This window comes from Phocoena sinus, chromosome 3 (assembly GCF_008692025.1).
Source record: "Phocoena sinus isolate mPhoSin1 chromosome 3, mPhoSin1.pri, whole genome shotgun sequence".
NCBI classification, from domain to species: Eukaryota; Metazoa; Chordata; class Mammalia; order Artiodactyla; family Phocoenidae; genus Phocoena; species Phocoena sinus.
Genome location: NC_045765.1, coordinates 133,033,676 through 133,058,363, shown reverse-complemented (window position 1 = coordinate 133,058,363; position 24,688 = coordinate 133,033,676). Strand labels below are relative to the sequence as shown.

Sequence of the window (24,688 nt, the reverse complement as noted above, 5' to 3'; positions counted from 1 at the left end):
CTTACAGATTCCCATTACCATAATGAAACCCCACGAGAAAGCTGAAGTACCAACTGGAGTTATAGTAGGAAGTGCAATTGCTGGAATCCTTTTGTTATTAGCTCTGGTTGCAGTTTTATGGAAGGTAAGAAATGTTTCATATTTAAAAGATACAGGGGTCCTGAAGACCTCTGTCTTGAATTTCCTTATCACAGAGCAAACCTGTTTTATATGGTACCTCCTCGTCTATCATAAGAAAAAAGGAAATGCAAGTTTATTTGCAAATTCTCACTCATGTTCTTGAAAACAGTCAGTATGGATTTTATCTCCTTGGTCTTGGTCCCTTTTCTCCAACCTTCTTTCATCCAGACACTGAATGTTTTGTTCACCTGCAAGTAAGCAGACCCTGAAAAATTTAACTTTATGCAATTCATTTCAACTCTGGGTATTAACCTCCTCACTGAAGGGCTGATGCCAGGTCAATACTCTGCACACTGACCTCTCCAGCTCCCCATGAGTCCCAGAGGTGCAAGGAGGGGGGAGTCTGGGTCCATTCAAAATAAGCCAGAAGTGGTAATGTTTTTACATCATCTTACAGCTTGGATTCTTCAAAAGAAAATATGAAAAAATGACCAAAAATCCAGATGAAATTGATGAGACCACAGAACTCAACAGCTGAATCACCCAGCAGTTCCCACTGCAGTGGGAAGGGGCAGCATCACAGCCAGGGTTTACTATTCGCATGAATGGGTTTCTTAAAAATCCCAGTGTAACTTAATAATGTAATAGGTAAACTAGAACTGCAGGTCAGTTTGGAAAGAAACTGAGGGATTTGGGAGGGCAGGAGTATAAAGGGTAAAAGACTATTTTATGTTGGGGGGAAAGTGATTTTTACGTTGGCTGGTCCAGAGTTTACATGAAATGCTTCCAAACAGGAGAACTCTTAAAGAAAAATATAACCTTTCTCAGAACATTTTTTGGGGAAAAACCCAATCATTTAAAATGATTGTTTTTAAACAACAGAAGTGGAAGTACTCGGTATAGGTATATAATTAGCTTGGATATATTGATGCTGATGGGCAAAAAAAACCCCACAGGTCTTCAACTTAATGCTGGTCATCCAAAGTTGCCACAGAGGATATTTTCAGTGATAATTTTGTTTATACACTAGGTAAAATTTGCTGTTGTCAGCCCACAGCTGCTTCCTTAGAGTCCCTTTCTTGCGATGATGTACTTATCAAAACATGCTTGATGACTGGTAGGGGCCTCCTGCAGAGGAAATCTCCATTTCACTGGGGGAGGGTTAGGGGGCCTAAAGGATTTAGAGGCCAAAGCACAAACTTTTGTTTAAACTCTGTAACATCATTCATGGTAGAATCTTGTCTGCTGGAGGCCCCGCCTGGAAGAAGGAGGAAATTTTTCTCCTTTAGGATGCATAACTAACTGGCTGACCCTGACGGGCTGTGGGGGGACCTTGTGAATTTTTGAAAGATGAGTAATTTCTTTGGAATCCTTCCTCCTTCCACAATGAACCCCTCCCACCTCCTGGTGCCCCCATATTCTCGATGCCTGCTGCCGCCCGCCTTCCTCTCCAGGAGTCCAGAGTTTTCCACCCTCCTTGTCCAAATCTCCCACTCCCAGGGCAGCTGCTCTTCTCCAGGTGTGAGAAGGAAGTCATCTGTTTCACTTCCACACTTGCGTGAATTACTGTATAATCCCCTTAACTTCAGGGAGCTATTTTCATTTATTGCTAAATATGCAAGAAAAGCCCAAATGAATTTCTAATTGTTGAGATTTCAGGCAGGGTAAACAAGGTAAAGTATAAACATCTCAGGAATTTGCAAGAAGTTACAAGGAGACATTAGAAACCACCAAATCAGCATGTGCACCTGCTGTGCTTGTCTGTTTCTGGAGAACTTACACTTCCAGAAGAAGGACCTGGGAGTTTGCTCACCAGGTAGAGTCTCATGCCCCAATTCCTGAGAGTCTTATTTAGTCATCAGATCGGGATGAAGCCTGGTGACCTGTATTTTACAAGCATCCCGGTCCTTATGATGTAAATGGGCCACCGTGAGGACCACGACCCATTTCTCCTTCTGCACCTTCTTTTCTCTACTTCTGAGCCCACCTATCCTCTAGGAGGGACTGGGAGAAAAAGGGCAGTTATGTCAGAAAGTACATACCTAAAGCTTCAGACAAGTCACTTAGCCTCTGTAAACTTCAGTGTCCTTGTTATAAAATGGGGAGACTGGGGCGGAGCTCAGCAGCGACGCTTTTAACCTTAAAAACCTACTATCTATCTGGGTTTCTTATAACACAAATAGACAATCCTCCAAGAATCTGACACTGAAAAGAATTCGGAGGAAAACAGGTATTTGCCCATGGGTGCCTGTGATGGCAGTGCAGGGCTGTCTGCACAGTTACAGAATTTATTTTGCATCTGACAAAGGGGAAAAAAAAAAAACCAATTAGAAATAAAACATCACGGGTTTACAGCAAAAACAGCATGGTATTCTCTAGTTACATGTGCTAGAGCCCAATTCTTTTAACAGCTGGATTCAAACACTGTTTCATTCCAAGAAAAATTGTTTTAAAAAAAGAGTGGAGGGGGAAACTGGTCATTAAGTTGATAAAGACTATTTAATAAACTGGGTAACTACTGTATATATTTACTAGTCTTTTGATGTAATATACTGAGAACATTGGAAGTCATCCTTTTATTTTACTCTGCCTCCCCTTCCTTAGAGGATAAACACTGAGGTCACGTACTCACAGGGAGCTTGCGAGCTCTGGCACGCCTTGCCTTGGATGAGCCGCCTTGACGGCACTGTTTCCATGAAGGAGTTGGATTACTATAAACTAAAAAATTAGCCATTTGTCTCTGCACCATTTATCACACTGGGGCAGGGTTTCTCAGCCTGGGCACTACTGACATTTGGAGCCAGGTAATTCTTGCGGGGGGCCTGACCTGTGCATTGTGGGATGTTCAGCAGCATCCCTGGCCTCTGGCTACGGCCTCTACCTACGAATACCAGACGCTCCCTCTCCCACTCATCGTGGTGATCAAAAAATGTCCCCAGACATTGGCTAATGCCTCCTGGAAGGCAAAATCACCCCGACTGAGAACCACTGCGCTAAGCAAGTGGCCTAAATATACAACTTCTGTTACCAGATCACAGATTTGAGGCAGAGGCTCTAGTGAGGAGTATTTCTCAAGCACTTTTAAGCAAAGGTTGAGTATTCATCCAAGAAATTAAAAAATTATTTGAGAAAAAAAGCTCTGTATTCCTATTCAGCCATACTTTTATTTTAAAAGTAAGTAGAATATGGGGCTTAAAAGATGTCATCTTTCAAAGTTTCCATTTCATAAATGGTGTATAGACAGTATGTATAGAATGTGATAAGAATTGAGTTGCTTCATGCATGGCTGCCACACAAGCCTTACAAAATACTAAAGTAGAAACAGCCTGTGAAAAAATTGCATTGAGATTTGAATTTGTGCATTGTCCATTTTAGCAGCAAAATGAGAACTGGACAGATTCCCAGCTGGCTGTGCTATTTTATAAAATAGTAAAAGTTATTAAATGTGAAAAAACTAAAACCAATTTATCATAATCACACAAGTGATTATACTACAAGTTATTATAGAAGGTATAATTTTATAATCTATTCTGATATACAGCTATAATGTAATATGACAGTCCCATAAATTAAGACATCATTAAGCAGAAAGCATTAAACAGGATTCCTCAAACTGAGCTCCCTGGTCCATCATTAATACAATTTGCACACAGAAAATAATTATATACACAGCTCTTAGGACTATGCCCTCATTAACACATACTCGTTTCAATCAATTCGAAAGACTAGACCTCTAGAGGTAAAAGGTATACATGGGGGTAAAGTTTGAATCAAAAATGTTAACTATTTCTTTGAACCTTAAAGAATGAAAATGTAGCCATTATGTAAATATTAAAAAATGGTTTCATTCGTACCTGATTTATTTTGGCAGATAAAGTCAAAATGTAAATGTATATATTGCACAACTATGTTAAATTGTATTATATTTTTAAAGACAAATTGTCTAGGATAGTTTCCTTCACACATAATGTATAAATCTTTGTTAAGTATATTTGCGTTTTTGATAAACTGGGTTTTGTCTTTTTTTCTCTCCACCAAAAATATAAAAATGCATATGCATGTTTGTATATGAAGGTTCACAATTCATTTGATTTTTGAGAAGCAAAAGATCAAATTGGAGCAGTAATCAACATAAACTAGTTAAGAGCTTCTCTCCTATTAAAGTATTAGAATCAAACAGAAAAGTTATTATTTAATTGTAAACCCCTTTAAATACCACATTACTGAATACAATTAAAATCATTTTGAAAATAAAGCTATTTACTTTGGAATTTGAATTTTACGACTTAACGTATGTCACTGTATTTATCTTATGCCTCACTGTGCTTCAGAACACATTCAAGGCTCAGTAGAAGAGTGAGGATGCATCTAACCTCTTACGCCAGTAGCAGTGGCCACAAGGATGCTTTTGCAGGAAGCTTAAACCGCCTTCATAGCTTAGAGACTAGGTGTAAAGGCTCGCTCCTCACAATGTGGTCGATGGGTAGGCAGCGCTGCATCACCTGGAGGCTGTTACAAAATGCAGATCTCAGGTGCCACACAGAACTGAATTCCAATTGGAAGTTTAAGATCACCAGATGATTCATATTATGTTAAAGTTTGAGAAACACTACTCTAAAGCACAACTTACCTCTAGATATAAATATGTGCTTGGTATAGAAAAAAAAAATCGGTCAAACTGCTGCAGCCTACATGAGTAGTCATCTGCATAGTTTTTTTAAAAATTTTAATAGTGAGCTAGAGGGTTTACATCTTAAGGATTAAATATGCTGAGATGAATGTGCTGAAATTATAAAACAAGATACATATCAGGCTCATAGACTGGCCCTCATTCTATAGCTGGCACATCAGTGCAAAGGTTGCTGGGTGTGTGTCGCCTTTCACACCTATGCACAAACACCTCCAATTCCTACCAGGTGAACTCCCACGTGCCTTCCTCAGTTTGGCCCATCTCAGTTCTGGTGAAGCACATCATAAGGGCAGCTGATTGCAGAACCACCACCAGTAAGCGTATCTGGTATGCTTCGTACATTAAAATACAACTCTGAAGAAAAAGAACATTCATTTTTCTTTGGATTGTCACAGAGAAGGTTAAAGACCTGTATCAAATCTACCATTCTGTCCCAAATCAGAAGTTTTATATTTATGTATTTTTTAAAAAGTAATTCCTTTTATTCATTCTATATCACCTTTTAAAAACTACATAGAACATTTTTTAAAAATTCCTCATCCTATCATAACCCTTTAATATTTTAAATTAAGATACCAATTAAAGATTGGAAATAATCTTATTCAAAAGGAGGGACTGATTTTCATCTTAGGACCACTCCAACCTAACTAAAAGAAAAAGGCTACTAACTAAACGGAACTTCTTGATTCTGTGCAAAATGAAGGTAAAAAGCTAACTCAAGTTGTTCTTACTATAGCCCTAGCTCTACTGCCCTCTGCTGGGTGAGCTACCTAACTACACCACACAAATCGTTACTGCCTTAAGAGAGGCCTTTACTGCAACTAGGTGCTCATACTACAACTAGGTGCTCAGGAACTGTGTAGGAGAGACATCGCAGGATGGGAGTGAGGAAGAGAGTGCAGAAGAAAAAGCTGCACCTATCCACTCATTCATCTAGCCAGATACTTTTACACATCTGTAAGCACTACAACTACACATCGTGTCACGTGTGTTTAATTTTGGGGCACAATACTTAACACGGACAGAACTTCTGAGCCCTCTTGAGTGCATGTCATGGTTAGACACTGTGGTGACGGAGACAAAAAATCCCTGGCCTCAGGAAGCTGATAGTCTAGTGATGGAGATAAACGAACAGATGGAGTACATGAGGTAGTGGTTAAGTGCCACTGCAAGATATAAAGTAGAGCAAGGGAAGGGAACGGGAATCCAATTTTAAATAGGGTAGTCAGAGAAGGCTCTCTGAGGACGTGACATTTAATTAGGGAGGAAGTGAGGAAATAAAGTGAGGAAGCAGACTATAGGAATTCCTGGAGGAAGGGCATTCTAGACAAAGAGACTGGCTAGGACTCTTAGGGAGAATAAGCCTGCCACAAAGCACCACAGCAAAGCAGGGAGCCTGGTGCAAGAGAGGAGGTGAGAGGGGCAGGCAGGAGTCCGATCATGTAGGCTGTAGGTCATGGTGAGAACACTGAAGTTCTAGGATGTGATTACCTATCAGAAGGTTCAAGTAGGATGATGAAGTGACCTAAGTGGGAGAAGGAAGGGGGACCGTCGCCAGGCCACAGCAACAGTCCAAGAGAAATGGAGTGGTGGCTTGGATGACAAATGTAGCAGCGGAAAAAAGAAATGAGTGGATTCAAAAGATATCCAGGAATTGTTTTCTAATTCTCCAATAGGTTCATTCAGGGATCTAAGATCAAGATTCAAACTTCTGGCTCCTTAATCACTATTTCTCAAAACATGCTGAAAATACAGTGGCTCAACATCATATCTAAAGGACAAAAATATCCACAAAATCACAAAACACTTCATTTGTTGACCATCTGCTATTACTTTCATTCAAAGATAAAATTCTTTAAATTTTGCTACCTGTTAAAAAACGTGAAACACAATCTGAGTTTCCTACTTCTTGGGTGAATTTACATAGGCTGTCATACAAAGCCACAGTTCCAAAGTGACTTTAAACATTACAATCCACTTAAAGGCCAATTTTTTTAGGTTACTCTTCTAATTAGTGAAGCAACTAAGTTACGGGTATAAAAAGGCTATGTCAAAGTGATGCTAGCCCCTTATTACCTCACCACCAATTAACACTGCCACACCTAAGAAACTGGGGATCAAAGACCCCATTTAAATCCAGTGCAATGCGCTAAAAACTGTCAGGGATGTTCCATCCCAGTTTTAGCATGCCCCAGATTAACTCCTTAACCTCTGTACTGGAGACTTAAAAGCACAATAGTCTGTGTTCCTGACTTAGAACAAAACCTACTCAAAATTAAGACATGATTCTTTAATAAAACACGCATAGAGAATACTTTATGTTCTTTAAATATTTAATTACCATCAATAAAGATCCTCTAAATATTTGAGTAGAAAAATCCTGAAATCCACATATACCTCATACAGACATATATGACATAATAAACAACATATGAACAACATGGGTGCAAAATCCCGGGAGTATCTGGTGGCCCAGTAATCTCATGATACTGTGCTTTCACACAGAATGTAACTGACTGTCGTCCAACCACCCGCCCCTGTTCTCAGATAGGAGCAGGACAAAGTTTGGTGGGAGGGAGGCAGGCAATGAATTCAGAAAGGGTAAGGTTGAGACCAGGCAGACAACCCCATCTCAGTAAAGGAATAGTTGGTGGAGGATTTGTCAGCCTTCTCACGATTCTTCTGGTCCAATGTCTGAATAGGTGAAGGAATAAACACCAAATAAGCAGGAGATTCCTAGTGTCCATATAGCTGTTCTATAGGTCCCAGCCAAAGAGGATGCAGGATCTTCCCCACGGTATCTAAAATTGGCAAAGACCACTGGTGGGTGCCTGGCACGGAACAGGCATTCAGTATTTGTTGAATAAATGAATTCCTTAGGTAAAAAATGCTTCGCTAGATGTAACTAGTGATGTTACTGAAAAAAAAATCTTTGGGTATGAAAGTATAAGTCTTTGTTCCCAAAATGCATAATGAAAATTTTATGATGATGTCAACTGCCCAAAATTATGCCAATATATTATTACTTTAAAAACTATATGGAGGTCAGATCAAGATGCCAAAGTAGGAGGACATGGAGCTCACCTCCCCTGACAAACATATCAAAATACATCTACACATGGAACAATTCACACAGAAAACCAACCGGAAACTTGGCGAAAGAACTCCTATACAACTGAAATGGCAAGAAAGATTTCCACATAACTGGGTAGGATGGGAAAGAAGCACAAAGTTGGGGCCTCCGCCCCTGGAAGGGATCTGGAAGGAAGATAAGGTCCGCACAGGTGAACCCTCCTCCTGGGGTGTGAGCAGGCTGAGCCACCGACTGGGCATCCCTGTCCCGGGGTGCTACACAGAGGAGACAAGCCTGGCTGGTTGCTGGGAAAACTGCTGGGGCAGACAGAAGGGCTGGAGAAGCCTAAACTCTGTTCTTGAGGAGCGCACGCGTGCTGGCTTGCCAACAATCAGGGTGGAGAGGGCCTTGCGCCGGTGGCTGCCACCTCGCTGCACTCCCGAATCCAAGCAGGGTGAACACCCTGGGCCCTGCTCACTCCACAGCACATCTTGGCACAAGAGCTCAGCCAGCCGGACCCTGGGAAAAGATTCATTCTTGCTATGCAGAGACAGTCCGGGGGGGCAGGGGTGATCCAGGTGGGGCAGCAACGGCCACTGTAAGCGCATGCACAGGCAGTGCCACTGGAACACGCTGCGGTCAGTCTCCCGCCCGAGCAAGCACCCTGGCCTCACCCACTCCACAACCTGGCACTGGATCTGGGGCAGACAGGTCCTGGGAAGACTGCCACTGAGGCAGCCCAGACCTCTGGTGGCAGAACAGCCACCTCAATTCCTGCAGCCACACGCCCCAACCTCCAGCCCCAGCTTAGCAAACGCTCTGGCCCCACGCACTCCAAGCCACAGCCCTGCACTAGATCTGGGACAAACACAATGGGGGAAGAGACGGAACCTTGGGCTGTGTGTGAGCAGAGCCATAGACACCTACACAGACACCACCTCGGTCCTCTGTGAGCTCACAGGCCTCACTTGCTTCAGCACTCCCCTCCTTTGGGGCAGATCACACACTCAAGGGGAAGGGAGCCTGATTGAGCCTGACCCTCAGAGCTTCTATTCCAGCAACTGGGGGTCAGACTCCACCCTTATCAGTGTGGTGATAGCCACAGGGCAGAGAGGAAGTCCTGCCTCACACCCTGCACAGGCTTTAGATCCTCCGACACCAACCACGCCCCCTATCAACATGATAGTGGCCAGCACACTCTGAGGGAAGAAGTGGCTGGCATCCATATCAAAACCAGCCCCTACACCCAAGACTTTGGACACACACAGTCTACACAGGGGTGCTCCCACATAAAAACACCCCTTCAAGACCAAAATAGATAACTTTCTCCTAAATTCATAGAGACAGAGAAAGTTAAGTAAAATGAAAAGGCAGGGGAAGTAGCACCAATTAAAAGAGTAAGAGGAATTCCCTGAAAGAATAAACAATGAAACAGAGTTCATCAGTCTACCAGACCCTGAGTCTAAAAAGTTGGTAATAAAAATACTAACTGAATTAAGACAGATTATTGCTATAAACACAGAACACATTAAGAAGGAACTAGAAACCCTAAAGATGAACCAATCAAAAATAGATAATTCAATTTCGTAGATGAAAAACAATCCAGAAGCAAGGAATAGACAACTAAATGACACAGGAGAACGAATAAGTGATCTGGAAGATGGAATAATGGAAATCACCCAATCAGAACAGCAGACAGAATGAAAAATTTAAAAACATGAAAGCAACATATGAGATCTATGGGATAATATAGAACAGGCCAACCTACACATAACAGGGGTTCCAGAAGGAGAAAAAAGAGAGAAGGGGATCAAAAATATACTTAAAGAAATTATGGCTGAAAACTTCCCAAACCTGAAGAAGGAAACAGATATCCAGGTACAGGAAGCATGGAGGCTCCCAAACAAGATGAACCCAAAGAGACCCACACCAAAACATGTCATAGTTAAAATGGCAAAAGTTAAAGATAAAGAGAGGATTCTAAAGGTAATGAGAGAAAAACAGAGTCAGTTACGAGGGAACCCCCCCTAACATCATAAGCTGATTTCTCTGCAGAAACTTTGCAGACCAGAAGGGAGTGGCATGACATATACAAATTCCTGAAAGGGTAAAACCTGCAACCTGTGATACTCTATCCTATAAGACTATCACTTAGAATAGAAGGAGAAACAGAGAATTTCTCAGACAAGCAAAAACTAAAAAAATTCAGCAATACTAAACCTACACTATAAGAAATACTGAAGGGTCTTCTCTAAATGGAAAAAAAGAATCTATAGGAAAGGGAAAATACCAATAGGAAAGGCAAATATAAAGTAAGGATTGAAGATCACTTAAATAAATCAGTAAATAGATTAAAAAACAAACAGAAAATGTAAAAGCGATTATAACTACTATTTTACATCTTCATGCTTATTCTTTTACTGCTTATATAGTTCTTACTCCCCTCCTCCACATTTTGTGATCAAAATCACAAAATGTGGAGGAGGGGAGTAAAAATGTAGATCTTTTAGAATGTGTTTGGACTTGAATAACTTAGTTTAAGTAGATATAGTTATGGATCAACATACATGAACCCCATGGTAGCCACAAATCAAAAACATACAACAGATTCACAAAAAAGCAAAAAGAAAGGAACTCAAGCATACTACAAAAGAAACTCACCAAACCACAAAATGAAAAAGAATAAAGTAGAACTGGAAAACAAGGAATAAAATGGCAATAAGTACATACGTATCAATAATTACCTTAAATGTCAATGGACTAAATGCTCTAATCAAAAGACATGGAGTGGCTATTGTATAAAAGAATGAGAAACTGCAATATGCTGCCTAAAAGAGACTCACTTCAGGGCAAAAGACATACCAGACTGAAAGTGAAAGGATGGAAAAAGATATTTCATACAAATGGAAATGACAAGAAGCTGGGGGTAGCAATACTCATATAAGACAAAATAGACTTTAAAACAAAGGCCAGGAGCTTCCCTGGTGGCGCAGTGGTTGGGAATCTACCTGCCAATGCAGGGGACATGGGTTCGAGCCCTGGTCCGGGGAGATCCCACATGCCGCGGAGCAACTAAGCCCGCGCACCACAACTACTAAGCCTGTGCTCTAGAGCCCACGAGCCACAACCACTGAAGCCCGTGCGCCTAGAACCTGTGCTCTGCAACAAGAGAAGCCACTGCAATGAGAAGCCTGCTCGCTGCAACAAGAGAAAGCCCGCCCACAGCAACAAAAATCCAACGCACCCAAAAATAAATTAAATAAATAAAATTTTAAAAAAATCAAACAAAGGCCATAAGAAAAGACAAAGGAGGGTATTATATAATAATAAAGGGATCAATACAAGAAAAGGATATTACACTTGTTAACATATACACACCCAATACAGGAGCACCTAAATATATAAAGCAAATACTAACAGACATAAAGGGAGCAATTGACAGGAACACAGTAACAGTAGGAGACTTTAACAGCCCACTGACATCAAAGGGCTGATCATCCAGCCAGAAAATCAATAAGGCAACAGAGGTCCTAAATGACACAAATGACCTGCTGGACTTAACTGATATGTATAGGACACTACATCCAAAAAAAAAAAGCAGAAAACACATTCTTTTTAAGCATGCATGGAATGTTCTCTTGGCTGGACCACATACTAGGACACAAAACAGCCTTGAAAAATTTAAGGTGGTAGAAATTATATCAACCATCTTTTATGAACATAATGGTATAAAACTAGAAATCAGCTACAGAAAGAAAAACGAGAAAAACACAAAGATATGGAGACTAAACAACATGTTTTAAAAAGAACAGTGAGTCAATGACAAAATCAAAGAAGAAATAAGAAAATACCTGAAGACAACAATGAAAACAACCTTACAAGATTTATGTGATATAGTAAAAGCAGTTCTAAGAGGGAAGTTCATAGTGATACAAGCCTTCCTCAAGAAACAAGGAAAATCTCAAATAAAAATTTATCACCTAAAAGAATTAGAAGAAAAACAAACAAAGCTCAAAGTCAACATAAGGAAGGAAATAATAAAGATCAGAGAGGGAATAAATAAAATAGAGATCAAGAAACAATAGAAAAGATCAATAAAACCAAGAGCTGGGTTTTTTTTTAAAGATAAACAAAAGTGACAAACCTCTAGGCAGGCTCACCAGGAAGAAATGAGAGAGGACTCAAACAAACAAAATAATAAATGAAAGAGGAGAAGTAACAACTGATACCACAGAAATACAAAAAAAAAAAATCATTCAAAGCAATCTACAGATTTAGTGCGATCCCTATCAAAATACCCATGACATTTTCCACAGAATTAGAACAAAAAAACCCTAAAATTTATAAGGAACCACAAAAGACCCAGAACTGCTAAAGCAATCCTGAGAAAAAAGAACAAAGCTGGAGGTATAACCCTTCCAGACTTCAGACTATACTACAAAGCTACAGTACTCAAAACAGCATGGTACTGGCACAAATACACATAGATCAATGGAACAAAACAGAGAGCGCAGAAATAAACCCACACATCTATGCTCAGTTACTCCACAACAAAGGAGACAAGAATGTACAATAGAGAAAAGACAATCTCTTCAACAAGTGGTGTTGCAAAAGCTGGACAGGTATATGTAAAACAATGAAATTAGAATATTCCCTCACACCATATACAAAAATAAACTCAAAATGGTTTAAAGACCTAAATATACGACATGACACCATAAAACTCCTAAAAGAAAACATAGGCAAAATATTTTTTAACATAAATCTCAGCAATTATTTTCTTAGGTCTCCCAAGGCAAAAGAAATAAAAATAAACAAATGGGACCTAATGAAAGTTAAAAGCTCTTGCACAACAAAGGAAACCATCAACAAAATGAAAACCTACGTAATGGGAGAAAATATTTGCAATGATGCAACTGACAAGGGGTATAAACAGCTCATATAATATCGAAAAAACAAATGACCCAATCAAAAATTGGGCAGAAGACCCAAATAGACATTTTTCCAAAGAAGACATACAGATGACTAACAAGCACATGAAACACCATTAATTATTAAAGAAATGCAAATCAAAACCACAATGAGGTATCACCTCACTGAGTTATCACAGTCAGAATGGCTATCATCGAACAGTCTACAAATAATAAATACTGGAGAGGATGTGGAGAAAGAGGAACGCTTGAACACTGTTGGTGGTAATGTAAACTGGTGCAGCCACTATGGAAAACAGTATGGAGGTTCCTTAAAAAACTAAAAATAGAAGTACCACATGATTGAGCAATTCCACTCCTGGGTATATATCCAGAAAACATGAAAACTCTAATTCGAAAAGATACATGCACCACAATGTTCACAGCAGCACTATTTATTACATAATAGCCAAGACAGGGAACCAACCCAACAGATGACTGGCTTAAGAAGATGTGACATATACACACATACACATACAATGGAATATTACTCACCACACACAAAAAACAAAATCACCATTTGCAGCAACATGGATGGATTTATGGAACCTTATGCTTAGTGAAATAAGTCAGACAGAGAACGACAAATGCTATATGATATCACTTATATGTGGAATCTAAAAAAATAACACAAATGAATCTATATACAAAACAGAAACACTCACAGACATAGAAAACAAACTTATGTTTACCAAAGGGGAGAGGATGAAGGGGAAGGACAAATTACGAGTATGGGATTAACAGATACGAACTACTATACATAAAACAGATAAGAAACAAGGATTTACTGTACAGCATAGGGAATTATACCAAAATCTTGTAATAACCTATAATGGAATATAATATGCAAAAACCCCCAAATCACTATGCTGTACACATAAAACTAACAAAATATTATAAGTCAACAATACTTCAATTAAAAAAAAAGAACTATATGGAACTTATATACTAAGATCTACCAAGATAGTACATAGGTCGACCAAGCAAAAACTGGACCATTATTTAGTATAAAGATTTTGCAGAAAACATAACTTTATTAATGATAATGTTGCTTAAGCTCAAAAAAACTATCTGAAAATACTTTACCAAATAATCATATAATTTCCCCTTTTAATTGGTTGTGGGTACAATTTTATAACTAACATTATAACACAAAGCACCCTTGCTGCTAGTCTGCCTTGTTTTACAATTTTATGCTAATTTATATATTGATACAATACTAATAACTAATATAATAAGTATTATGGTAAGATTATTGATTCTGAAATACTAGAAAGCTTCATATGATGAAATATCTTAGGTATTATCACTGAATTTTTAAAAACAGGATATTGCTTTTAAACTTTTAAAATCATGTTTATTTAGCTTATTTTAAAAATATATAAATTCTAAAAATATATCATACCAAGAGTAACCGATAAGGACTTTTTACAGCTTCCAGTTCTGCCTACATTCCCAAAACGCATCCCTGACACCAATGATATCACTGGGCATAGGGGTAGGGGGTTGGGGGCAGCCTCTGAGACAGTAACTGAGGAGGGGCCACACCTCAATGTGAGTCAAGTTACAGTTAGAGCTTAGTCATAGAATAATATGTCTACCACAGGCATCTTTCCTTAAATTTAAATTATTCTTCCATCTTTTTCCTAAAGCCTTTCTTTCTTCTACCTCTAGTTCCCGAATAAGCCCTCATCCTAAACACTCATTTATTTATTTTTTTCTCTCTTGTTCCACTGGTGTAACATAAGAGTTTATGTTCAGTAAACTATCTTCTGGAGAAGAAAAATCAAAACATGATCAAAGAATTTACCAAGTTTAAATTTTAAGACTCTAAAAACCTAAGTGGTTTAATCATCGGTTGCCCAAAAGCATTCTTTGTTTCTTTTCCAAGATGATGATGATTCTTCATACATTTCCTAAAAAGCAGAACGATAATAAGAATTTAACGGAGAGTATTTTAATAAATGCAAATATATCTGAATAAATCAGGCAAATGAATATCACAACTATTTATATCTGCTCCTCTTTTAACAATCCAATGGCCATTTGCATACGGCATTAAGAGCAAACAAACGAATAAACGTGCTCCCTACACTAAAGGACTCAGTCAAGTAGGAGAAACGACAGACAAGAAGCCTTAACAAGACAAGGGGCAAACACAGAAAGGAATAAACAATTAATTCCACTTGGGATCATGACAGGAGACAGCCTGGGCAAGGTTATGTATGGAAGATGGAAGGTCTTTCAACACTTTTTTCTTTCCAGACACACCTACTACTTCCACATTTCTAAATATGCGTTTCCAAAGGCCAAAGGGATATTTCCATTAGCTTTGAAATTAACAGACCACCCCAAAGGTTCCTAAACAGGTCTGAGCTGCGTGCTGTTGGCAAACACCCTGTAAGTGCGTGCCCTACCCACCTGCCTATCCCTTGCCTGTATCACAGATGATCTCAAAGCACAGGCTGAAACCAGAACCAGACTAGAATTCAGATAATTTTTGGACAGAAGGGGAATAAGAATATATCACTTTCTCTTCTCACTCTCTAGTCAGGTTCTATTTCTGCAGGGGTAGAAATCCAAATTCAATTATCCTCTGAACACCTGTACACCCTCCCACCCTCTACACACAGAGAAGTAAATAGAAAGCCCAGCCAGTTCTTGAAGCATCACAATGAGTATACCCCCAACTCCTACCCACTCCCTTATTTGGGGAGCCTACCGTCTCATCTACTTTGTCAGCTGGCTGTCCATTCTTTGCTCCAAGGCAAAGAATCTCTCCCAGCCAGGCTCACAATTCATTCTGGAATACTTTTCCTACCTTGCTCTCTCCAGGGTCTCATGGTCTATCAAAATTGTGGCAGCCTTGTTCACAGCAAAGCAACCAGATATCTGAGCTTCACTAAGACAGATTCCTTTCACATATCCTATCCTCTAATCCTTAAGTATCCCCTTATAACAATGGGTTTCAGTTTTTATCCAGAAAATATGGTCACTAAATTTCACAGGTGCTGGTTCAGAGTCCAATTTGCTCATTTCACCACTGGTCCTTCACTCTGGCCTTCTGCTGTACTGGGCAGTGAATCCATTCCTCAGCTTTGCTATCAGCCACAATGTTGTGGGCAATTTGAGGCTCTTAAGTGTAATTACACATTTCTGAGAATACAGAGTGATCCCACTGCTGAGGTTACTACACCAAGGGAGAAATCAGGGAGCTGGGCCTTTTCCTACCTTCAGAATGCTCTATTTAAGCAGGGACTTGTTTGCTTTTATTGATGGGTTTGATGTATGGATGGAAAACAAGCTAGAATTTCCTACTTAGGTTTTTTAAGTCCACTTACTATGCATTTTCTCCAAGGAGGCAATATCCCACTTTTCTTTTCCTAAAATGAAGGAGTTCTAGGAGAAGGCTCTTTTGCCTTGAGAAGTCTCTATTTTAGCCAGTGACTACATAGCCATGCATTATTCCTGCTCTCCAAAGGAAAGACCCTCTAACTCAAGGGAATTCTAATATAAGGGATAATACTTCATATATGAACCACTGGAACGTTCTAGACTAGAAATTCTAACTGTTACCACTTGTTGAGGTCTTCTCCAGGCCATGCATTCTTTGGGGCACGTATTTTTCATGCTTAATAAACCCTGGAAAGGAGATTATTACATAAACATCCTATTTCCTAGGAAAAGAAAACAGGATTCTATAAAGTCAGGGAAGTACATACTCTGTATGTACTCTTCTTCCTTGTTCTTTAAAAATTCCTAAGAAAAATCATGTCCAAAGACAAAATTAGATATTTTCCTAACTTACCTTTTTCCATATGGGCACCTTGGCTTTTAAAGTATCAATGGCATAGCTCACAGCTTCGAGGGAGGCAGTCCTATGGGCTGAGGACACAGCAATGATAATGCTTGCTTCTGACACTGGAACTAAGCTTTAACAAAATGAAGGAAAAAATTCATCATCTCCTCTGAAGGTACGTGTTAAGAAATCTACTAGACATGTGAAAAAAAATAAAAATTCCAGTGAAGCATTCCTAGAACTAAATATCCAGTTCTGTTTTACCTAAACATCGCATTTAGTTAGAAAACAGTAATTCATCCCAGTTGCATTTAGCAGGAAGTGCCAAGCTTGTGACTAATCTGTAAGCATGTATCCACTAAATTTATCGAATGGGCAACAAGATGAAAAGTACCTCACTGATTCAACAAATATCTCATCAAACAAACAAGGCACAGTGCCAGGTAATGCCTAGAAATACAAACTAATCGCATGATGAATATAAGGTAGAATTTAAAGTATTAAATAGCAATGAATAGTAAATAACAGAATTGATAACATTAATAAAATTATAGTTACCAATAACTAATAGATGATAGATTTAGTCCCATTGCTGGGTTCTTTTCAAAGCCTGGAACTCCACTCTTCTTAGTGATACAAAACAGCAAACTAATCTAATGACCTTAAAAGGCTTTTACATCAAAACAATCTCAGACTGTCATATAAACGGGGTATAGACTACAAAACGGTTCTGAAAAGGTCTCATGGCCTTGAACACACATCAGCACAGGCTGTTGGGCACAGGGCCAAAGAATTTTGCACATTTGGACTTTGTTACAGCATCAGCCATTCTCCAAATGTTACAATGTAACAAGCAGCCTTAAAGGCACTGTCTGCCAGAATGATAAACAAACCTCCCTCTCAGGGTAACACAGGATGCCAATGAAGGATTCCAGAATCAGAATTAGTACAAAGGCGGAAAACGACGACACTTAAACTTTTAAACTGATAAAGGAAATCATACCCAAGCCGATGGAACACTGCTATGTGTTTGACTGGCCATTTCTGTCTAATGTCACTACAAATTTTTCTGACTTCATTTTCTGCCATTGGTAGATATGCTTCATACTCTAAGCTAATGACTTTTTTCCCTTCGAAGTTATTCCTTGTAGTTCCTAAAATTAAAAAAAAAATTACAAAATAAGCTTTCTTCCTACAGTAGAAAAAGCACACTAATAGAATAAAAAAGGATTATTTTTGAATAGACAAGTAGCATACCAATTTGTCTAAAAATTACTTTAAAATTTTCTAAACACAAAAACTTGATTAGAAAATCAAGATAATCATCACAAAGATGAGGAACTAAAATGACACTGATTAGCCAGGTTTACTGAAAACATTCAAATGACAAACCAGTATATATTCCCTTTGTAACAATTAGAATTTGACCCTTAAAAGGAAAATATTATGTTCCCAGGATTATCAGAATTCTCTCTGCTAATAATGACTTTTAGTCTACTTTTTTTTTTTTTTTTGCCTTTAACATATGTTAATTTGAAGATTACTAACACAAAACAAGAACTAAAACAATTTCTACTCACCACCATGGGTAATCTTGGTTAACTGCTCCGTATCTTAAAATCCTCTTACTATTAACACTGAACATGACAAACACCTGCTAATTTCTACGGTCTTGTATAGTCAATAGATGCTATGAAAATTACAACTCACCTACAAATAGGGATATTGCACCACAGAATGGAGAAATCACCAGCTGTGAGACTTCATCTACTGAAAGTTGCTCAGCTGTGAATTTTATTATATCTTTTGATTTCTCTTCAACTTCATTTACATCTTTCCTGGAAATAAAATATTACCAAACCTTAACATTGGTACTAGAGTAAAAACACCCAATTTATAGGCTATGTTTCAATTTATATATTTTTTCTACATTAGATGCGTTAGGAGGCATGATTTGATCTGAATGATAAAAATAAGCAAGTGTAAAATTTGAGCAAAACTCAGTAATTTTACAAATATCCCTAACGAATCAAGCATGATATAAAAAGGAACTTACCATTAACATGATTACTTAAAATGAAATCTATTTCATTTGCCAACCTATTCCAAACTCTGGAATTGCTACTCTTATCTCCTGCATCCACACACACATCACCTCTAACCACTGGATTACCAAGCACCACACCCAGAACTGCCTTTTTCTTTACCCAAAAAAGGAGGGCAAGCAGAATGATGACTCCACAGGAACTGGGTTCATTTCATAATCAGGCACAACCTCAGTTAAGTAACTGAGGAAATAAAGGAACTGACTGCACGCCTATTCACCAGATGCTGTAGAAGTCCTTTGCCATGCATTTCTCATTTCATTCATCAAGCGTTTATTTCGTACTCACTAAGGGTCAGAGACTAAGCCCACACACTGGATACAGACCAGGGAACAAAAGACCTGGCTCCTGTGCTCAGGCACTTATGCTAGAGGAGGAACAAAGCAATAAATAGGAATTACAAATAGGGATAACTTATGGAAACAAACAGCGTTCTAAGACAGAGCATGGGGGCTGGGGAAGGTGTGTTTAAGATAAGAGGACCATGCTACTGAAAAAAAACCATTCAGATGCTACTGGATTCCAAGATGCTTCAACCTCCTGTATATGTCACCTGAGCTTCTTCCAATTCATCTTGCAATACGATATAGGTAACCCAAACATCGTCTATGAACTTCAGACCACACTGAGTTCCCACAACTTGATTCTGTAATAACATAGATTCTAAAACTGCATGTTACAAACCCTGTCAAACACACTCAAATCATACACAATGTTGCTGAGTATCTTCCTAGTCTTCCCAAAGAACAGCTCTAACCATCACACACAAACACACACCTATGGCAGCCCATTGTTTTCTGAATAAATTACAAAATCAAAAACAATAGTATTTTTCTATATCATGGTGGTGATATGGTGACCACAGTTTCCAAATAAAACTGAGATACATATCTAATGGAGAATTCTATTATTTCCAAATAATAGGACTAAGAAAATCCAATCTCTATCAATGCCAGGCAGTTGGCTTTACAATATTTATTCTTCACTTCTGAGGCACTACCCTCCAGAAGAGTGGGGAAGAAATGGGAGAAAAAAATAAATAAGCATCCTTGGCTTGTTCTTTTCTTTAATAAAACCGAAGTTTTGTCATCCAATATGATATTTACTTGATTTTGGAGAAAAACACTATCAAATTAAGGAAGTTTTCTTTCATTCCTAACTTAAAAGAGTTTTCAATTAGGGATGATTATTAATTTCTACATTATTTATTTCTCAGTTGACAAATTAAGCCTCATTCTGTCTGCCTCTCCAGACCATACTAAGAAATGTTCCTCAGTATGGAGGAGCCTTAAAAAACTAAAAATAGAACTACCATACAGCCCAGCAATCCGACTACTGGGCATATACCCTGAGAAAACCATAATTCAAAAAGAGTCATGTACCACAATGTTCATTGCAGCTCTATTTACAATAGCCAGGACATGGAAGCAACCTAAATGTCCATCATTGGATGAATGGATAAAGAAGATATGGTACATATATACAATGCAATATTACTCAGCCATAGAAAAAAAACGAAATTGAGTTATTTGGAGTGAGGTGGATGGACCTAGAGTCTATCATACAGAGGGAAGTAAGTCAGAAAGAGAAAAACAAATACCATATGCTAAAACATATATATGGAATCTTAAAAAAAAAAAAAGGTTCTGAAGAACCTACGGGCAGGACAGGAATAAAGATGCAGACATACACAATGGACTTGAGGACACGGGGAGGGGGAAGGGTAAGCTGGGACAAAGTGAGAGAGTGGCATGGACATATATACACTACCAAATGTAAAACAGATAGCTAGTGGGAAGCAGCCACATAGCACAGGGAGATGAGCTCGGTGCTTTGTGACCACCTAGTGAGGTGGGGTAGGGAGGGTGGGAGGGAGATGCAAGAGGGAGGAGATATGGGAATATATGTATACGTAGAGCTGATTCACTTTGTTATAAAGCAGAAACTAACACACCATTGTAAAGCAATTATAATCCAATAAAGATGTTAAAAAAAATGAAAATAATAATGGGTTAAATTTAAAAAAACAGAAATGCTCTTACACATTATCCTACTCAGACATGGCTTACTTTATTTGGAAAAATGGAAAGATGACATGGGTCCTAGAGCCACTAGCAATATAACTATAATAATAAAGCTGTTTTTTTATACCTGGAAAATGGTAAGCGTTTTTCAGGAAGAGTGATCTTTTTACTTTCCAGCTATGCAATTTTTCTACATTTCTCTGTGCCCAGGAGAGCTATTATCCAGTATTAATAAGCATATTTGTGGAAAACTACACAGAGAGTCCAATAATAATCTGAGTTCAAATGTTGGCTCTGCCACTTATTAGCTATGTGATCTTAGACAAGTTTCTTAACTTCTCCCTCCTGCAAAATAGGAGTATTAAAACTCCAGTGTCTAGCGCTGTGCCCGACGCAAAATCTCAATAAACCATGTTAAATCAATAGAATGAACAAATCAAGATGACATTAAACTGCTTACAACACAACTGATGCAGAGATGATAGGTATTTATAAGTCCATCTGCACCAATAAAGAGTTGCTGCTTTACCAAGAGTTGGTGCAGACAGCCTGACAAAGAGTATACAGTTAAAGGAAACCATATATAAGTTATTATCTGTATGATCCTTCTGCACAAGACTGGCTAAGAAAAACCTATCTCACATACCCAGGTGGCTCAAAAGCACTATCCTCCACTAATGGGGGGGATAATGGCAATTTCGTCTCCTGATTGAAGCAGGAGGAGCTGATCTCCAAGCTCGACATATTCTTGACGAACAGCAAATATCACCTGATTTCTGACGTCAGCCAATCTGAAAGGAAAAAAGTATAATTAGATGTATCAATGCTGTTAGACCCCAAATCTCCTCAGCTGCAATCAAAATTACATAAATATTACTTTATCTGCAAAATCACTAATTAAACTCATATTTTGCAGAGAAAGGATATATCCACTGAAGAACATACTTATTCACCACAAAGAATGCAGTAAACTGCTAACAACTCTTTACTGGATGTTGGGTGTCTTGGGGAATTAAAGAAACAAACAAAAAAACACTAGACTGGAGACAACATTCAGACCAGGTCAAAAAATAAAAAAAAAAGGACAATTTCTTAATCAGTACATGCCCTCGTTAAAAGTAAAGTAGGAAGAGGCCCCACCATGTTTCATTGATTATCAGGGCATTTTAAGAACTTAAAAAGATATGAAATCAAGAAGGAATAATTTTCTTTATGAACATACATTGTGGACTGTCTTTTACACAGCACTAAGACTTCCAAGTTAAACATTCACACAATTTAAGTGACACTAGTAATATACCTTGAACACGTTCAAACAGGCCACTTTTATATTTTGTTTCAAAAAAGACTCATTGAGGTACGAACAGCAGTAAAATGATATTTTCAAGAACCAGAAAAAAAATCAAATATTGTAAAAACTCAAATTCAGCAGCAGCTGTTTGTTATCTTTCATTTTTCTTTCAATCTTAAAAATTTCTATTTTGAGTTCTCTAAAGAAGGGGCAGGACATCAAAGTTTAAAGCACACACTTTTAACAGAATACGTAATAATTTCATTTAATGTTACAAAAATGCAGAATCTACATTTTCAGTATTTTGTAAATTATAAAACCAAATATAATCATGTCCCTTTGGGAGTATCACAGCTCACTGTGCTTTTTAAGTAAAATATCTTTAACCTTTATTAAGGAATTTTGCATTTTTAAATACTAGAACTTAAGTTTTCAGGAAAAAATACAACTAATGATCCTTTTGACATTAAACATGGAAATCTAAGTTAACTTTTTACTTTTATCATTTACTCACACATTTTTAAATATTAAAAAGTGTTAATCATATACATTCTGCAAATTTTTAACTACCCAGGATGGCGCGTTTCTATCTCATTCCACAGCTGCAATGCTTTTATTTCTTGTGGCACAGAAATGGTCTCTGAGCGAATTCCTGTTATTTCAGCACTTTCTGCAAAATACAACACTTCCACCTGAAAAGAAAGAATATGTTTTTAACAATAACAACCCATAGTCCTTTTCTGACTGTCCACGCTGGGTTTTGTTTTTCAAATGTATTACTTTAATCAAAGACACTTTTTATAAATTAGAAAAAATTTAAAGTGCCTATAAAAATTTCAGCATACCTACAAACTCAAATTTTGAAAAATTTTTATGTTTTAAGTACAAGTCAGACTAATTTCCAGATGCTTTTTAGTTTTATAAATGTTATGTGTGCCACAACTAAAACCCTAACAATATCTTCTTAGAAACCATGAGGTTGGCCTTTAACTGACATAAAATTATAGCACCTTTTATATTTAAGCAGTGAACAAATGTCTGAATCAAGAGATGAATTACACAAATAAATGACCAAATAAATGAAAGACACGTCCTTCACGGTTGTCATATGACCTTTGATTCCAGTCTACATTACATTGAACCCAGCTGTCCAGGATTAAGTTATGCAACATACAAACCCTGATATTTACAAAAGCAGATGAGTCTGAAGTACAGGATAAACTTCTATTTCCTAGGACAAACCTATGCAGATAGCCTGGTATCTAAGCGATCCGACCAAGTAAAATAACCCACCTGTGAATGAAAGCAAATCATTCTCTACGAAATAATCAGAGGCCTGCAAATAATCAAGGGTTCGCAAATGCACAGATGGAACACATTTCATCAAAGAATTCTTAGTTAAGGGCATTTCTTTCTATATTGAAAACTTGTCTTCTTAGAAACGAACAATCTGAGAAGCAAGGGCAAATCAAGGGTGATTTAGAAACCAGCTGGTCTTCCAGGCCAGAACCTACAGAACAAGCGTTCGCGGAACGGGCTTGACTTTCGTTGGGGAGACCAGAGCAAAGCCTCCGAAGTCGGGAGGGCCTACCGCGGCGGTGGCGGTCGCCGGGGTCTGGCCGAGCAGGACCGGGTCTGTGGAGGGAAAAGGCGAGGACAGACACAAGCCCGGAGGGCTTCCCCATTCTTACCTGGCACCGCGGCACCATCCCGCCAGCGAACCCTAGCCGGGTATCCCGGTGCGGAAGCCGAGGCGTCTGATCGACGCAGCGCGCAGGCGCAACCTGCCTGCCGTCCGCCGCCCCCCACCCCGCCCACAAAGAGCATGCGCAGAGCTAGCTCCTCCCCGCTGTTCTCCCCGCTTCGTTTGCTAAGCAGGCTCCTAGAACTTGGTGTCACTCGCGGAGATGGGTCGCGGTGGTGGGCGAGAGCTGTAGGTGTCGCTAAATGGGAAAGGGGCTGGCCACGCATGTCTTTAGCCTCAGCTGAGAGGCTGAAGTGTGGGAGAGCTGACCCCGGACTCTCCTGGACACCTGCCACCTCCCTTATAGAAGCTCGACTGTTTTCGCCGCTCAACTGCAGGGTTCTCTTTAACACTTTATCTACCCAACCTTCTGCTTAATGATTACTGTTCCCTAAAGACTTAAAGCATTCAACGTATCTGAGCACGCGAACTGTATCACATTTACACTTTGCCTGCTTAGTAATCTGTCCACACACCACCTAAAACATTGGTCCCCAACATTTTTGGCACCAGGGGCCAGTTTTGTAGAAGACAATTTTTCCACGGAAGGGGTGTGGCGGTGGTTTCAGGATGATCCAAGTGCATTGCATTCATTGTGTACTTTATTTCTATTATTATTACATTGTAATATATAATGAAATAATTATACAACTCACCATAATGCAGAATCAGTGGTAGTCCTGAGCTTGTTTTCCTGCAACTAGATGGTCCAATCTGGGGGGATGGGAGACAGTGACACCCCGAGTGTGTTGCTAATGTCCAGTCTCCTCTGTGATCTCGTTTTGGTTGCCGTCACTGCAGAAAACCCTGCTTCACAAAGACAGGATGTTGGAAATGCAAGCAGGCTTTTCAGTGCTTTTGTGGCAATCTCA

The 24,688-nt window shown here is 38.9% G+C and overlaps 2 protein-coding genes across 8 annotated transcripts in view; one reads left to right on the top strand and one right to left on the bottom strand.

Annotated features, from left to right (window-relative positions):
* The window catches only part of ITGA2 (integrin subunit alpha 2), a 107,017-nt gene extending 102,626 nt beyond the window's left edge, over positions 1–4,391 (top strand). Inside the window, exons 29-30 of the mRNA XM_032626117.1 lie at positions 8–124; positions 578–4,391. Of these exons, the coding sequence (XP_032482008.1) occupies positions 8–124; positions 578–658 (198 nt within the window). The 3' untranslated portion in view covers positions 659–4,391. The remainder of the gene's footprint in view (positions 1–7; positions 125–577) is intronic.
* Positions 3,265–23,856, bottom strand: MOCS2 (molybdenum cofactor synthesis 2). 7 transcript variants are annotated; one of them, XM_032626125.1, is made up of 8 exons: positions 23,764–23,831; positions 22,643–22,764; positions 21,428–21,572; positions 18,363–18,490; positions 17,656–17,806; positions 16,662–16,785; positions 14,664–14,769; positions 3,265–5,164 (listed from the first exon to the last, which is right to left on the bottom strand). In XM_032626125.1, exons 3-7 carry the CDS (start codon positions 21,523–21,525, stop codon positions 14,701–14,703), a joined length of 570 nt encoding a protein of 189 aa, XP_032482016.1. In that variant the 5' UTR covers positions 21,526–21,572; positions 22,643–22,764; positions 23,764–23,831; the 3' UTR covers positions 3,265–5,164; positions 14,664–14,700. The 7 variants fall into 7 exon arrangements, with proteins under 7 accessions (XP_032482016.1, XP_032482013.1, XP_032482011.1 ...); XM_032626122.1 differs by lacking the exon at positions 23,764–23,831 and adding an exon at positions 16,430–16,495; XM_032626123.1 differs by lacking the exons at positions 3,265–5,164; positions 23,764–23,831 and adding exons at positions 7,123–7,611; positions 16,430–16,495.
* Between the last annotated feature and the right edge of the window lie 832 nt (positions 23,857–24,688).

Coding starts and splice junctions, on each gene's coding strand:
- MOCS2 (XM_032626120.1), bottom strand. CDS start 21,525: ATGTCGAGCTTGGAGATCAGCTCCTCCTGCTTCAATCAGGAGACGAAA. Junction 18,491..21,427: donor AGTGCTTTTGAGCCACCTGG/GTATGTGAGATA, acceptor TTTTATTTCCAG/GAAAGATGTAAATGAAGTTG. Junction 5,165..16,661: donor AGGTGCCCATATGGAAAAAG/GTAAGTTAGGAA, acceptor CTTTTTCTTCAG/AGTTGTATTTTAATGTACGA.